The 16475-nt window shown below is 63.1% G+C and overlaps 1 protein-coding gene across 8 annotated transcripts in view; it reads right to left on the minus strand.

The window, feature by feature from the left end:
- Nucleotides 1-16475, minus strand: part of Tspan18 (tetraspanin 18) — a 154105-nt gene that overhangs the window by 3303 nt on the left and 134327 nt on the right. For all 8 annotated transcript variants that reach the window (XM_078046182.1, XM_078046180.1, XM_078046175.1 and 5 more), the window contains 6 exons: nucleotides 12476-12549; nucleotides 11551-11745; nucleotides 5521-5595; nucleotides 4556-4654; nucleotides 3989-4171; nucleotides 399-482 (listed from right to left, as the gene is read on the minus strand). In XM_078046182.1, coding sequence (XP_077902308.1) covers nucleotides 399-482; nucleotides 3989-4171; nucleotides 4556-4654; nucleotides 5521-5595; nucleotides 11551-11745; nucleotides 12476-12538 — 699 coding nt within the window. In that variant the 5' untranslated portion in view covers nucleotides 12539-12549. The remainder of the gene's footprint in view (nucleotides 1-398; nucleotides 483-3988; nucleotides 4172-4555; nucleotides 4655-5520; nucleotides 5596-11550; nucleotides 11746-12475; nucleotides 12550-16475) is intronic.

A 16475-nucleotide genomic window follows, 5' to 3' on the forward strand; every position in this document is an offset into this window, starting at 1 on the left:
TGGGGGTAACCGGGCTCAGACCAGCAGGCTCTGGACATCCCCCGCCCTGCCTAGGAAGGGCCTGGTCCCCAACCACAGGCTGCAGCTGGTCCCCCGAAGCAGCGACACTGTCGCCTTCCACAGTGTGCCCTGGGGACCTTGGCTCAATCCCACTCCTGGAAGACAGCACCCAAAACACACACCCTGCCCCCTGGAGGGGGTGACAGTGCTACCCAGTCCCACTGCCCAGAGACTGGCTCAGAAGTGTCACCTCCATAGCCCAAGGCTGACTCTCAGCCTGGGCGGCCCCCTGGGCTCACCACCCCTCCGCGCACTCGGGGATCCCCCAGGCAAGGATCCAAGGGAGGCGGAGGGTGCGCCCCCGCTCTGCCTGGCCCCTGGGGAGGGCCTTCACTTACCTCGATGGCCAGGACCCCGATGGCGAGCGCCCCCGCCAGGTAGACGTAGGTCTCGAAGGTGTTGAGGATCACCGCGTAGCAGCCCTGGGGGGAAGGGTCAGAGGTGACGCCACCGCCTGAGGGACAGTCTGGGCCCCGGCCAGCGTGAGCACTGGGTCATGGCGCGTGGCCCCAGGGCTGGGCTAGATGGCGGGTGGAGGAGGTGGGACGAGGGAGACCTGGCAGGACCCGAGGTCCCTGGCCACCAGCCCCCAGGGCGGGGCTGAAAACCAGCAGCCCAGGCCTCTGGAAGGCTGGGCACTGCCCTTGGTGTCCACGCTCCTGCGGCTCTTGAGAAATCAGAAGGCCCAGCATGGCGAGCCGTGCTGGTGTGGCCCTACCAGCGGCTGCTCCATCAATGGGACCCGTGCCCCCGGGGGTCCCTGTTGTCCCACACCCATCCTCATTACCTGCCTGGCTGGCTGCAGGAGGATTCCTGGATTCCTGGAGTTTAGACATCACCCCAAGGAAACGCAGCCTTCAAAACTGCGCTCCTTCCTCACCTGGGGACACCTGCCCAGGTGGACGTGGAGCCAACAGCGGGGCCTGAGGTGGGAGGAGCGGCATGGGACCTGCCCCGCCCGGCGGAGGCTGACCAGGAGCTGGGCAGTGGAGGCCCCCGCCCCCCTGGACCCCAGCTATGAACAGGCCACCAGCACAGTGGTCTGGTCCTCGGTGCTTGTGGGTCCCTGGGCCTCGGAACCTCGCCTGGAGGCACTCAGCCCCGCAGATGCCCTGGGGAGGTGGCAGAGTACGGGACACAGCCAGGCTCTGAGGCAGAAGCCTCCAGAGACGGGAGCCCGGAGAGGGCATCTCCCCACCTGGACCTGTCTGGGCAGTGCCACCCGGGGCCTAGCCACAGGCTGTGTGACCGGGACAGAGCCCAGAGGAGCCCAGGGGCCTACCCCAGGCCAGTTGGTCAGGAACAGTGTGGCTGCGGTCCCTCTGGGGCTAGCAAGAGCCCCACTCCCCCACCAGGCCCCGGGGCTGCCCTGGTCTCCCGCTGTCCCCTGCGGGGTTCCACTTGAAATCTCTGTCTGCCCTTTGGAAAGCCCCAGAGGCCACAGTGTTGAACCCAAAACGCAAGACACAGCCCTGCTCCGGGGAGGGGGACGGGGAGGCGGCTGTCTTGGGATCAGCCCTGGGAGGGCCTGCTGCGGGCCACCTGCCCACCAGGGACAGCCAGGGCGCCTCCGCCCCAGCACACTCGGGGTCTGTGAGATGCTTCAAGGGGGCTGCGCAGACAGGAGGCAGCCGTGGCCAGGGGAGCGGTGGCAGGTGACAGTTCCACACATGGCCTGGGACCCGCCTGCCTGGGTCACAGCCCAGCCCACCACTGGCCGGCTGGGCGGGTCTGGCTGCTCACTCAGCCTCTCTGGGCCTCAGGTGCCCGTCTGTAAAACGGGGCATTTGGATGCGCTTCCTCCCAGGGCTCCGCTTGGAACGGGTGGCGGGTGGCAGGTGCTTTCGGTCCCTGCTGCGAGTGGCATCCCTCTCAGCGTGCCCCGATTGGGGAAAGTGAGCAAAGCCGGTGTGGGTGTCCCCGTGTGCCTGGGGGACAATCCGTCACACACCACGCACGCGCACACCCAGCACCAGGGGACGGAGACACAGCAGCTCCCTTCTCCAGCTTGGAACCGGCACTCCCAGGCTTCCCCGGGCGGCTGGCAAGGGGCGGGGGACCCAGGCCCTGATGGTGACCCCTGGGGCCTGGCGGCCGCCCTGCCCCTCAGGATTATCCCCAAAGACCCCTGGGCCCTGCAGTGAGCCCAGCAGGTGGGTTGGCCTTTGAGACCCTTGGGACCACGTCACCCACGCTGCACCCTGCCAGGAGGTGACTGGCCTCCTGGTGGGTGGTGGGGTCTCAACAGGATGAGTCCAGAAGCGGGTCGCTGACGCCCTGAAGGAACGGGCCGTGGGCAGCCTCCTGAGAAGGAGCTCGCGGCCCTGGAAGGAGGTCAGTCTGGCCACGAGCCCCCACAGCCCAGGCTCCTTCAGAGCACAGAGAACCGGCCACTCCAGACCCTGAACTAGGGAGACCGCTCCGCTCTGCGGCCTGTCAGTGGCCCGGGCTCCTCCCCTCTGGATGCTCTGCCGGCCCCGGGGGCAGACACGGTGCTTTCTCTTAGGATGAGACTCAGACTGCCGCACCACCTCTGTCACCTCCTGTTGGCTAGAACTCTGTGGCCTGGCTGCAGGGGAGGCTGGGAGGCTGGGCCTCGACCTGGAGGCCTGAGGTGGAAGCAGGACCCCACCTCCTGTGGCTGACCCATGCAGGTCTCTGGGGACCTAAATCCCAGGGCGGCCCGGGCTGCTCCAGACTCCTGGTGGCCTGATCCCAGGGTCCTCATTCTTTCTTTGTCCCTTTTCCCCAGCGTAGGAAGGCAGGGCTGTGTGGGGCAAAGGGAGGCTCCCGGAGGCTCCCGGGTCCTGCACCTGGGGCCGCGCAGGGGAGAGGTGCTGGGCCCCTGCTGAGGCTGTAGAGGCTCCTCGCCTCGGGGCTCTGGCTCCTGCTCCACAGTGTCCTCCTCTGGGACCCCACTGCAGCCCCCACCTGGCTTTCCCTGTGTCACGGCCATCGTCACCTGCCACACTGTTCCTTTGTGCTGTTTGAACCTCGTCCGACCTGGGCTTCCGCTAACCAGACCAGGGGCCCCCCGGGACCAGGGCCTGGCTGGCTCTGGGGCCCCAGAGCTCTCCCAGGAGAGCCTCAGTCCACGAGGGACAGGCGTGGCCCAGCTCCCCTCGGCCCCTCCTGTCCCCCTGCCCAGACTGACCTCGTGCATGTACGAGGCCGGGGCAGAGGTGTTAGGGTTTGGATCTGAAACACCCCAAAGCTCATGTGTGGAGGACGCCCACGCAGCCATGCTCAGAGGTGGGGTTGGGGAAGGGACCAAATCATGAGGATCGGTGGATTAATCCATTTATGGGTTCATAGTGGACTGGGCTTGGGGGAGGGGCTTTGTTATAACAGCTGCTCTCTGTTTGCTCCCCCGCTGCCATGAGGGGGGCAGCTCTGCTCCCCACACACTCCTGTCGCCATGGGCTGCTTCACCACAGCAATGGAGCCAGCCAACCGCAAATGGAAACCTTTCCTCTTTAACCTGGTAGTTCTCAGTCATTTTGTCACAGCAACGGAAAGCTGACTCACATGGATGGGCAAGGGCATTTTGTGTCTCATGGAAGGGGCAAACCTGGAGCCCTGTTTCCCCAGCACAACACATAGGGAAAGGGAAAGGGCTTCAGGTTGCTAGAGAAGTCTAGAAGTTTTCCCAACCTTGGACAGTCAGGGTGCTCCCTGGGAACCATGGGGTGCTCCCACGTGACAAACGTGAGCTTTCCCTGGAATAGAGTGCATGGCTAAGAAGATTCCCACTGGGAAGTTCTGGTCTGTCCCCTCCCCTGACCTGAACTTTCAAAACCAAGCTCAAGAAACACGGGAAGACTCCTGCGCACCCCTGAACCCCAACCCCGATGCCCACGCCAGCCTCGGCCACGCTCCTCTCCCTCCTGTCTCTCCCCTCAGCCAGCTCCACGGCCCAGGGCGGTACCTGCGTGTTGATGAACAGGCTCCTCCCCGAGACGCACTCCTCCCTGTTGAGCAGGACCCCTTTCCGCCCCTGGGGCTCCCGCCGGCAGCAGGCCTCGGGCACCTCCTCGCGGTCTTGGGCCAGCATTTGGTAAATTGATGCGAATTTGAAGTCTTCAGGCCCGTTGACTCCACAGCAGCCGAACTGGGAGGACAGCGAGCAGGCGGATTGGACAGGAGCCGGAGCCGGGGACAGAGGACCCGCAGGCTCCCAGAGGAGGGGCCAGAAGGACTGGGGGTGGCCTGGCTCTCTGTCCTGTGTGACTGTGGGAAGGCCACTCGGTCTCCCCGAGCCTCCCGTGTCCTGTCTGTACAGTGGGTGGCAGTGACCATTCAGCCTCCCAGCACCTAGTAAGTGCTCAATGCACAGTGGCCGTGTCATGCTGGGTCCACGCCCACAGGGGCAAACAGGCCTCCCGCCCAGTCTGGGCTGCGCTCGGTGGGGCAGTGCTGTCACCCATGGGTGACGTCCAGCCAGGCACGTGGACAGAAGGACTCCGACCGCCCCGCCCCGGGCAGGGGCACTCACGGTGATCATGACCGAGTTCCAGGTGGCGGAGAAGACGTCCGTGTCGTTGTCGCCCTGATAGTGCTTGGTGAGCTCCTTGGTGAAGAACTCCCGCGTGAGCTGGGGGGGGAGAGGGCCTGAGCTGCGCTGGGGACACCGCCGCCCCCGTCCCCCTCTGCTGCTGGGTGGGGAGAGAGCGGGGCAGGCCTCACCACGTCCCCGGGCTGTGGCCCCCTTCGTGGTCACCCGCTCCCTGGTGTGACAAGCGTCCTGGCACCCCCGGAGCTGGGCACCCAGCAGAGGGCTTATGGCCCCCAGGCTCTGGGCTGCACCCCCACCTCCCACCCGAGCTGCTCCTTGGAAATGTCTCTTGTTCCCTGAGGTCGCCGACCACCTCCTGCTGCCCAGCAGAGGCCCCTGGGCACGCTTCTGCCTCAGGCTGCTGCCTCCTGGCCCCTCTGGGCCTCCTCCCCCAGGGCCAGCTGTGCCTCTGCCTGTCCCCGCTCCCCCTCCCCTCTGTGCCCAGGTCCCTCTGCTGAGGAGCCCAGAGACTCAGGGCGGGAGCCGATACCTGGCCGTTGGGGCCTCTGGGAAAACCAGGCCCCCAGGGGCACAGCGCCCAGAGGACAGCAGCCCGGCTCAGCCAGGGCGCCACCCAGCACCTGCCCGGGCTCAGGCATGACCACCCGCCTCCTCAGACTGTGAGGCAACCGTCGCAGGCCACCTCTGGGTGGGCGGGAGGGAGGGCTCCAGGGTCAGGCCTGGCTGGCACCAGGTGCCTTGGGAGTGCAGGACACTGTGAGCTTCCGGAAACGTCTAGGAAGAGCCCCTGGGGCCTCCCTCCGCGCTGGGGGTCCAGGTCATGGTGGGGCTGGAGCCCCGGATGAGAGGCCGCGGCTCTGTGAGGCCCTCTGAGGAGGACGGGCTGGCCCTGAGTGGCCGCCAGCCTTTGGTGGGTAGCAGGTGGCGCGAGGCCCGGTACCTACGTTTTCCCTGAAGATGAAGGCCAGGACCGCAGCCGAGAGCTCCGCCAGGAAGATGATCAGGATGAACAGGAAGAACTGCAGGGACAGGGGGCGGGCTCTGAGACCTCGGCACGGGCCGGAGGGGACAGAGTGGCCGCTCAGTGAGGCCCTGCCGGTCGGCTGCGAAACTGACCTGGTGCGCTAAACATGCAAGACTCAGCAACGGCACTGCCATAAGTTGACAGTTTTCTTAAAGATACCAATGGCCCATCTTTGGAATCAACAAAGTTGTAATAAAAATGTGAAAAATAAATAATGCAAATGGTGCCCCTTAGGAAGGTCCCTTTGTGCAGTGCACGAGCTGAACAGCCCTACCCAGGGAGGAGGCTGCTGCTGAGCCCTATTCCGGCTCCCTCCAGGCAGAGTGTCCAAGCGTGGGAACACCGACACTGGGGCATCCCAGGCTGGTTTTCCCCACCGTCACCCCAGGCACCTTTCCTGCCACCCACCTCTGGTTCCCGTGGGCGGTAAGCAGGTCTCCTGGATCTTCAGTGGAAGTAACAAGCAAGATCAGAGGCCAGGTGTTGTGAATATCAGAATCTGAACCCCAGGGCCGGGAGCTGGATATATAACTGCTCCGCTCCCCGAATTTCCGGCTGTTTCCCAGGTTAGCCTGGGTGCCTCTGGTTTTAAGGACCTGGAGGAGGGGCTGCCTCTGCCAGGAAAGCCCCGCCCTCCTTGCCTGCTACTCCAGGGCAAGCCCCGCCCCCTTTCTCCACTAGGTCAGCAGGGGGCGCCCTTCCTGCCCTGGGCTGCCCCGCGCTCAGTGCCCAAGGAAGGTGCCCCGGCAGCTGTCAGGTGGATGAGTGAGTCCAGGAGTGAACGGCCCTTGCCTCCTGCTGCCTCTCAATCCTGGTCCTCCTGGGCACTGCTGTGGGCTGAGGGCTGCTGGCAGAAGAAAGGAAGGGCCTGCCTTCGGTCCTCGGCAGGACTGGAGCCTTGGTGCTTTCAAGGGCCACTGTCACCCCATCAGGAAGCTCCCACGCAGGACTAAACCCCTGATGTGCCCAAGACTGGCTCTTGCACACTGTCACGGACACCTCGGTGGCACCCCAAGCCCTCAGCATTGCATGCGGTGGACATCCTGGATGGACAGAGGCCAGGGGTCCTGGGCTCAGGTCAGGACATCACAGGTGTCTGTCCCAGTCTGTGCGACTGGGGACAGTCATTCAAACCTCTTTGAGTCTCAGTCTTCTCATCCATAGAGTGGGCTGATCACCCCACTTCATGGGGCTGGGGCCGGGTGAAGACATAGGGACAGTACAGGTGTTGCGTGTCATGAAAGCCGAGTGACCGTGGCAGGGCCGGACAGCTGCCCCAGCGCTGGAGGGGACCGGCTGGTCCAGTGGGTGAGCTCGGGACATCTGAGCAGCTTTCCTCGCCGACTGGCTCTCTGCGGCGTGCGTCCTGCTCCTCTGCTCTGCTGAGGCGGCAGCTCAGGGATGGCCCCACAGGTCGAAGGGTGACCTGGCTCCATCAGCCATGTGGCCTGCCTGGCACCTCAGGTGACCCCACAGCGCTCCTGCACTCCCTGAAAGTTGGGGCCAGGGAGGGCTAATTTCAAGTAGCGGAGCTCCCTCACGGGAAGGCCTCCTGGTGCCCTGCCATTCTGTGGCCACCAACTCCTCCGGGTGTGGACAGCTCTTGGGTCGGGTGGCCACCGAGTGCGGGTCCCCTGCCTCTGCAGCCTCCTCCCGGTGACAGTGATGGCGGCGCCTGGCCAGGGTCCTGGCACTGGCCTTGGGATGGTCACCCGGCTCTGAACCGCGCCGCCTCTGCACGGCCCCTCCGCCCTCTGTCCGCTTCTGGCTGTTGGCAGGTCCTGGGGCCGGCAAAGGGCTGGCAAAGGTGTCCTTGCTCCGTGACGCTCCCAGCGGTGGCCGACGGAGCTCTAAGTCACCGAGGAGGCGGGTCGCACGCCCTGCGCTCCTCCATCGGCCCCATGCGCGGGACGCCTTCGCTGAGCTTGGACCAGATGATCCGGGGAAGCGCTCTGCGTCCACACCCGCAGGACCGAGCGGGCGCTGAGACGCGTGCTGGGAAGGGGAGGGAGCTCCGCGCTCTGGCGGCGCCTCCGGAAAACAGCCGTCGCGGCCACCGACGGAGCATGCGCTACCCAGGCACCGGCGCCCCGTGGAGCATCGCCTCATCCCGGGAGGCAGGGCTCTTAGAGCAGCACCCCCATTTCACTGACGGCGGTGTGGCTCTGAGAGAAGCAGTCCTTTGCCCAGGCTGGTACAGCTGGTCAGTGGTACCACGGGGACTTCAACTGCCTCTTCACCTCCCGTCATCTTGGAAGCCATATGAACATCCAGGTCTTAAAACTTGCAAATAGTCTGCAGGGCCTCTTCCAGGCAGACAGCCACTCTCCATTTCCTACTTACCGAGTGCCTACCCACACAAGGAGCAGGGCTAAGGCCCACATCTTCTCAGGCCATCACAAACTACAGATGGGAAGAAGGTGTGCTTATCCCCATGCTGCACAGGAGGAATCTGAGAGAGGTTAAGTAATCAGCCCCAGGACACACAGCCAAGCTCAGGTTCTTTCTCACACCTAGGACGGTGTCTCCTCTCCGTACTTTCTTCCCAGGGCTATTATTGGGCACCTCCGGGGTCAGGCACTGAGCTGGGTCTTGGCAACCAAAATTTTCAAGGCAGACACATTCCCCAGCCTTGTGGGGTCTGCACTGAGCTGCAGCCTCAGGAGAGGAAATGATCTGGCCACTGAGGACCAGGGGGGCAGCTCCCAGGAAAGGGGGGCAACCTCCCTCCCACTGCTCCCGCAGTGGGGCAGGGTTGGCCCGGGCAGAGGGTGGAGGGTAACATGAGTGTGGGCATGGGTCACCCGGGGGGATGGGCAGGGCCACTCTCATCTCATCAGTGACAACTTCACTTCCACCGGCTCCTGTCCAGCATGGAAGGACTTCCTCCACTTCCCACGGCCCGGCCACCAGGAATCTGGGGATCCCTGACCTGCTCCCCTAGCTCATCTGCCTGGAGCTCCTCTGACCTCATCCCATTGGCCCGAGCACCCAGGTGCCTGGACCCCAACACCCGGCTCACAACACTTTGCTCAGGATGGGGAGAGGCAGCAACGATTTTGCCCACAGAAACGGCCGTTTTCCCTACTCGCAGGCATCTCTGAGCTTCTCACCGTCTGCCTACGGGCGACGTCTGCTTCAGTCCTCATTTCTAATAAATATTTACCAGACTTACATGCTTCACGTACAGTCCAGCTCGTTTATCTTTTAAATACGCTCATCTCTTCTTTCAACTGTTCTCTTTTCCGATTTAGCAGACTTTTATTAAAATATATTGTTTACCATAGGATCTTTAAACAAATGGGCTGAAAAGAATCTTCGAGCTCGTCCAAGGTAGGCAACTTGGAGAAAGGGATAGCACACGGCTCCCATGACGGGGCCACGGTCCTGTGGCACACAGCTGTCGCCACCAGCGTTCTGTTCTGCACACAGAAGCCGGCTGTATGAGGCCTGCTCATTGGGCTGACTGTCCCCAGGCCCTGTGGGGGCTCAGCTCGGCGCACAGGCTGCTCAGCTGCCTGCTGCAGACCTTCGAGCCAGGGTCCTGAAGTGACCCTTCCAGGCCAGCCGGGCCCCCGGCAGGTTCAGGAGGAAATCAAAGGCTTCTAGAAGACCCCAGAAGCTTCCAGGGGCGAAGACTTGTGCCCCTCTTCAGGTTCTTATTTTTTAGGTCGTGAACCTTCTGGAAAACCTTCCAGAAGCTGCAGAGCCTCTCCCAGGAGCGTGCACACCACAGGCCTGCGCAGGTACCCGCAGCACACGCGCACACACGCGCGCGCACACACGTGTGAACACAACAGAGAAGCATACACAGGCCCTGGCCACACTGCCTGGTCTCAGGGGAACTTTGCACCACCCAGGTCGGGGACAGAGGCCTGGTCCTGGTGTCCCCCCTCTGACCCACACTGGCCAGCTGATGTGCCTTGGGCCTGGTGGGGGGCGGGAGGCCAGGGAGTTCCAGAGAGGGACAGCAGAGGCTGAGGAGCTGGAGGACAGGGGAGGCAGGGCTGGACAGGAGTAGGTGGCAAAGACCTGCCCTCTTGGAGCGTGACAGTGGCAGGTCCCGTCCCGCCCCCGGGTCTCAGTCTCTCCCTGGGCACCAGCAGAGCAGACACGGTGCAGCCGGAAGGTTTGCAGGGAGCATTTAGCTTAATGGTGGCAGTGGCAGGGCCTGCTGGCACGGAGAGCCCGCTGGCTTCATGTCCCGACCTGTGAACAGCGGGCAGCCCGGCCGAGGTGCGGGGAGGGAAGACCAGGATCTTTCTGCAGCCCCCAGGACCCCACCCCCCACACCGGAGGCCAGTTTCTCAGGCTCCCGCTGACGCAGCCGAGAAGTTCCTGCAGGGGGCGCTCGCGGACCTTCTGTCTTTTTAAAATGAACAGTTTGTCTGTTTACAGGGTTGGTGACCAATGGGCCCCAAAGCTCCCGTCACCCAGGTCACAGATGGTGACCTCTCTGGATGTGGAGCACCCCGCCATGCAGTGAGTGTGAACCGCAGCGCCAGTTCTGACCTGGGAGGAGCCACTAGCCGGTGCCTGTCTCCGGCAGCACCTGGTGCTGGCTCACCCGGGACCTGGCAGGCTCCTGGTTTGACGGCTCCCCATCGGTCACCCGCGGCCCACGAGAGCAGCCACAGTGGCCACACGCAAACCCCAAGCAGAGACCTGCAGCAGGGCGGGGCTCAGCCTGAGGCTCTCCTAGCCCGCGGGACAGTGGAATTTCTTAGTGGAGGGACGACATGACCCAAAGGCCAGAAAAGTGAGCAGGGGCCCAAGGCGCCAAGTGTAAGGAGGTCAGCAGGACCAGAGGAGCCACGTCCATGCCGGTCCCCTGTGGCCCCAGCCTCCAGCTGGGCAAGACACTAAGGCTCAGAGAGGGTAAGGAGGCAGACTGGAGTCACACAGCTCGGGAGCAGGCAGAGCACGCTCTCAAACCCAGGCTTGTCGACTGCCTGGCACATCCTCATGGGCTGCCTTCCATCCTGGCCAGGAAGGAGGGGATGCCGCCCCCAGCCTCCACGCATCCTCAGCCCCAAGTGGGCTGCACAACCATCATAGGAGGATGGGACTGTTTAACAAATCAGAACCTTCCAGAAACCCCGCCATCTATTCTCGGCTTGGGTTATCTGAAAGGTGAAGAAGGCTTCCATAGCTAGACTCCTAAGGAGCCATGTATTAGAATCTTTGAAAGAAAATAAAGAGAAACATCATGAGCCGGGCGCAGGGGCACGTGCCTGTAATCCCAGCTGCTGGGAGGCTGAGGCAGGAGGATTGCAAGTTGAAAGCCAGCCTCAGCAACTTAGTGAGGTGCTGAGCAACTTAGCAAGACCCCTTCTCAAAATAAGATACATATATATATATTTTTAAAAAAGGGCAGGGATATGGCTCGGTGGTTAAGCACCTCTGGGTTTCATCCCTAGTACCCAAAAAAGGAGAGAGAGAGAGAGAGAGAGAGAGAAACATCCTGGATGACGTGGACGTTCTCCTGGTCCCAGAGGCCAAGGCCACTCTCCACCTGGGGCTGCTGCGTGCCCAAACTGCAGGCAGGGGCCTGGCACAAACAGCAGGCTCCGGGGGCCAGCAAAAGTGAGGGGCACAGGTGAGGACCACCCTGTTCCTGGACAGTCCCCCGGGCGCCTGGAGCATGGACACGGTGGGTGTGCGCTGGTCAGGGGCCCTGGCTTGGCTCCTTGGGAGAAGCCCCCAGCGGCACGGGGTGGGGGAGGCACCTGGCCAGCACAGGACCCCGGGCCTGAGGTCTCAGTCCTGAACCCCCTGCCACCAACTCCCTGGGGGACTCTGGGCCAGTCACGGGACGTCGGATACACAGTGAGAGGGCTGGAGGTGCCAGGCCCTGGTCCCGGGAGTGGGAAGGACTTGGTCCGGGTGGCCTGGAGCCCACCTCCCGCCCCAGAGCACCCACGGTGACGTGTGACCAAGGGCTACTCACAAACAGCAGCAGACACTTGTTCTCGCGGACGGCCCCGCAGCAGCCCAGGAAGCCGAGGAGGAAGAGCAGGCCGCCCATGGCCAGCAGGACGTAGGCCCCGGTGAAGAGCAGGGGGTTGGCCGCCACCACCTCCCGGAAGCCGGTGGGGTCCACCATGACCCAGGTGCCCACGCCCAGCAGGCAGGTGCCTCCCAGCTGCCCGGGAGGAAGGAGGGTGGCTCAGCAGGTGCCCTGGGCCAGGCCCGGGCAGAGGCGGGGCGTGCTCAGGGCGCTGGCAGGGGACACCGTGCTGCCCCAGCAGGGGGCTGGCCACGGGAGCTCAGGGGCTGTCCCCTCCCAGGCAGAGCCCCTAGGCTGGCTGCGGAGGACCTAGACTTTGCTTTATTTTCCAAACCCCCCTGAAGTGGCCAGCAGGAGGTGAGGAGGCCCGCAGCTGTAAGGGCAGCGCCTCGGGAGGCGAGAAAGGAGGGTGTCCAGGCCAGCCTGGGAAACGGGTCCTCCTGCCTCAGAGGAGAACACAGCGCAGGCCTGGGGTGCGGCCGGGTCAATCCCTAACACCTCAAAGACACAGAGATGAAGATACTGAGGTTCAGAGAGGCGAGGTGTGTTTCAAATCACACAGCTCAAGGGCAGCGCTGGAATGGAAGGTGGGCGCTGGTCCCAGGTCCCGGAGAGATTTCTCCGCACCTCAGGTGGCTGCGGGGTCCCTCCAGCTCTCCTGGGCGGGGTCTGCTCCAGGGGGGCTCCTGCTCTGGCCCCTTCCCCGCTCCTCACAGGGCCAGGTCCCCAGGCAGTGGCCAGGCCTGAGCTCCCCCACCTCCCGCCCCGTCCAGGGTCCATCCTGCCCCAGGGACCCGCCTGTATGACAGTTCAAAGCAGGAGCAGTTGTGCCACCCCACAGAGCCCGGGAGACCGGGGGACTTACGAATATGAAGAAGTTGAAAACAAACATTAAGTACTTCATGCAGCTCAGACAGTCGCCTTCCATGGTGGGTGGACCTGCAAAACAAGGGGCCTCAGTCCTGGGTCCCCACCCGGAGGGGCCGTGGCCAGCCTCATCCTGCAGTGTGCAGGAAGGAGATGGTAACAATCCTCTTCCTGGGGATAGCGATTTGCCCTGGGGACCTGGAGTTAGGAGTGAGGACGTAGGAGCCAGCCTGCCTGGGCAGGAGCTCTCTGCTACCATTTGTGTGCTGAGTGACTTTGGGCAAATGACCCCACCTCTCTGAGCCTTGCTCTCTCCAACTTTAAAGTGGTGATTGAGAAGAGCACCTTCCTGTGCTTAGTGGGCGGGGCTCCAGAGCTGCTCCCTGTCATTTCCTTAGTGTGTCTGTGCCTGTGGTGCTAGGTCAGAGCACTCCACATCAGAGCCCCGAGGACCTGCTAGGGCCCAGGCAGGACCAGAGCCCAGGCCTAACCAGCGTCCCCCACGCCATGCGCCCTCTGGCCATGGGCCTGACCCGGCCATTTCTTGGCTTTGCTGCAGGGAAAGGAGGTGCCGGGCTGCGCCTGGGCCACCAGGTCCTCAGCTTCTCCTGACGCACCCTGGGAGGGGACGGGGCTGTGCCCTCCTAGGACACAGTGGGAAGGGTGTGTGACGCGGCTGCAGTGGCCAGCGCACAGCCAGCGGGGCTCCCTGGGGCCTCCTCTCTGCCACGCCCTCTCCTGGGCCAGGCTGGACCTGTGGTCACTCCGGATGCCCCAGCTGCTCGCCCCTCTCCAGACCCTCTGGCAGAGCCCAGAGCCACCCAGGACTGGGGGCTGCAGGAGGACGGCCCCTCCCTCTGCTCCAGAGCCCAGCACACGAGGTTCCATCCCGGCTCCTCCCCTTTGAACCTCTGTGTCTCAGCCTCTGGGGCCCTCGGTCTCCTCATCTGTCCCCGTGGGCAGTTTTGCTCAACCACACTGGGCGTGTTGTGAGGAATAAGTGAGAAGTCCCCGTCCAGGCCCTCTGCCACAGCTGGCACGGGGTGGACAGCCCTCACAGTGACCACACCTGACGCTGCTTTCCTGGGTTCCTGCTTCCCACCAGATGAGGAGACAGGACCATGGCTTGCACCAGAGGCTGGGATGGGCTGACCCCTCTGTCCTCTTGGCTGGGGGTTGACTTTAACCCACATGTATGCAGAGACCTGTGCTCTTGGAACTGGAGGCCAGCCCCACGGAAGTGACCGTCTTTAATCTTTCAACAACCACAAGAGACAGGAGGCACCTGATCACAGGAGTACCCTGAGGTTCAGGGAGGCCAAGTGAGCTGCCCAGCATCACAGAGATGTCCTGTGGCCACCTCCAGATTCTGTGCCCCACCTGGACGGGGAGCAGACACTTAGGCAGGGAGCGGGGCATAAGGAGCACTGGACTGGGAGTCTGGAGCCCGGGCTCATGTTCTGTAAGTCTCTGCTGTGTGCCTTTGGTCAAAGCACTTTCTCTCTCTGGTCTCAGAGTACTCTATTTAAAATGGCAGACCAGGAATTTGGTAAGGAGTCTGTCTCTTGTAACACTCTCTGATTTGGACAAAGCAGGCTTAGGAGGCCAGAAGGCTCTGCAGAAGGGTGAGGCTGAGATGCATGTGCTGGAGGCCGGCTCTGGGGTCCCTGTTCTCTGCCTGCTGAAGCAAAGCTTGTCTCTGGGGTGGGACCCGCTGCGGGGGCCAAAATAAACACAGTGCCTTGTGAACAGCCCCCTGTGTTCCTGACAACCAGGTCCGCTGCGTGTTCCAGCCAGTGCGCCAGGTTTGCAGAGGACGGGCCCCAGAGGAACCTGTCTGCTGGGCAGAGCCTCCGACCACCTCTAGGTGACCAGGTGGGAAACACAGGACAGGAGGGAGAGGGCGGGGACAGGAGGCAGAGCCCTGAGCCCACCTTGGGCAGGCCGGGCGCTGGGAAGGAGGGCGCCGCTGCCCAGCCTGAATCCCAACTCTGCCAGGGTGGGCCCCGGGCAAGTTCCTAACTGCAAGCAACCGAGTTCCCTTCTCTGCGAAAGTCGGATCAAAATCGAACCTTCCTCCTGATTCATGGGAAACGCTGGCCCAGGGAGCAGCACATGGCAGCTAATACGGTTGACAGCCACCAGCAGCGGGCGCTCGGCGGGCGGGCGGGCTCTTACTGTGCGCCCAGGACGGGCACAACCTCCTGAACCCTCCAAGGAAACAGTCAACCCCCGTCCATTCGTCAGCTGAGGGAATCAGGGCTCAGGGAGGTGGTTCCCTTGTCTCAGGTCGCACAGCGCGGTGCCACAGCCAGAATTCAGATCCGGGTCTGTCTTAATCTGAAGCTGGGGCTCTCCGTCGCCCTTCGCAGGGGAAGCCAATTCCTTGCCCCTTTCAGCCATCGTTTTGCAAAGCTCAGACCTCCCTACACCTCCTGTGCCACGTTACGTCCCACCGTCCAGAGGGAACCGTCTGCTGGGCCACCAGATGCACCTCTCTAAGGGGCTTCTGACGTTGGGGACACACTCACAGCCCATTGGCCAGACTGGCATGACAGACACGTGCGCGCTCCAATCCCTGTCGGGACCTGGCTGCTGGCCCCGCCCACTCACCTCCAGCTGTGGCCAGCGGGGGGGGGGGGGGGGGGGCCCTCGTCCACCTCAAGGAGCGGGAGGGAACTGGAGGTGGGACAGGAAGTCTGGGGACTTTGTGGATCCTCAAAAAAGATGTTCGAAAGGCACTTGGGAGGGAGCTGGGGACCTCTGCGGAGGGAAGGCCACGGGGCCCACGGAGGGCATCAAGGTGGCGGGGGCTGCGGGGGTCGCTGGACCCCGTCTCCTCCCCCCTCGTGGCTGGACCAACCACAGAGGCGCTGGGCCCGGCCTTCAGGTGGCCAGGCCTCCAGGCCCCTCCTCCAAGGCCGCAGAGGGGCCGTTTTGAGGAGGGAGAAGGATGGCCTTCAGTGGTTCTCAGACTGGGTTCCCCGGGTACCAAGGTGCCAGAGTTATTTCCACACTCCGCTCGGCCTCCCCTCAGGTCGGCACGCGGGCCAGGGTCCTGGTGTTGGCGCAATGACGCCCACCCCAGGTGGGGACCCTCTGTCTCAGGTTGCTCACAAGATCTGCCCCATGCCGTCTGTGTGACTTCCAAGTACAAACATTGACCTCAGACTCGACAAATGACTCCCAAATGACTCTCGTCCACCCCGTCAGCTAACCTGCCCTGCTCCCACCTGCTGCTCAGGCCACCCGTCCAGGGATGGCCCCTCCACACCGGGAGCCAGAAGGTTGTCAATTGATGCGTCCTGGGCTCCACCTGCCCTCCCCCTTCAGCCCACCTGTGTCCCACCTGACATTCCTGGGCCCAGTCACCTGCCGGAAGGAGAAGGTAAGGGGAAGAGGCAGGGAACAAAGGAAGCCCAGGACCTGTAAAAAGGCAGGACACCTCGCTTCTAGGGATCCCAGGATACAGCTGTGGCCCTTCCCCCTCGTGGGAGAAGTCTGTGTCCCCTTTGTAAATAAACCCTGCTTTATCTGCCTGCCGCGGCCTTGGGAGCTTCTCTAATGTTCAGACCTCAACAGGTGAGGGAGCGGGACTCGTCACTGGTGACCGGCTGTCATACTCACCTCCCTGCAGGCACCTGGAGAGCTTGGGAGATGGTCCAGGTGTCCCCAGCACCCCAAGCTTATCCCAGCAGCCCCTCACCTGGCCACAGAGTGCCCCAGGCTGACAGATGCCTGTTCCGCAGCACAGCGTGACCCCAGCTGCACTCGGCTGGTGGCTGGTGTCGTGCACAACAAACCAGGTGCTCCGGACTAGGGCATCTCACACCTCACTAAGGGTCAGTGCCAGCCTAGAATTCCACCCCAGACAACTTATGTCACCAAGCACATCAATGAAAGATGCTCTCGGTCATGAAAAGATTGGGAAGTACCCGCCCAGCCCAACAGCCTCCTTCCGGAAACGCAGAAACAGGCTGAGACGGGAAGGGGGCTTG

This window comes from Ictidomys tridecemlineatus, chromosome 4, assembly GCF_052094955.1.
Source record: "Ictidomys tridecemlineatus isolate mIctTri1 chromosome 4, mIctTri1.hap1, whole genome shotgun sequence".
Lineage (NCBI taxonomy): Eukaryota > Metazoa > Chordata > Mammalia > Rodentia > Sciuridae > Ictidomys > Ictidomys tridecemlineatus.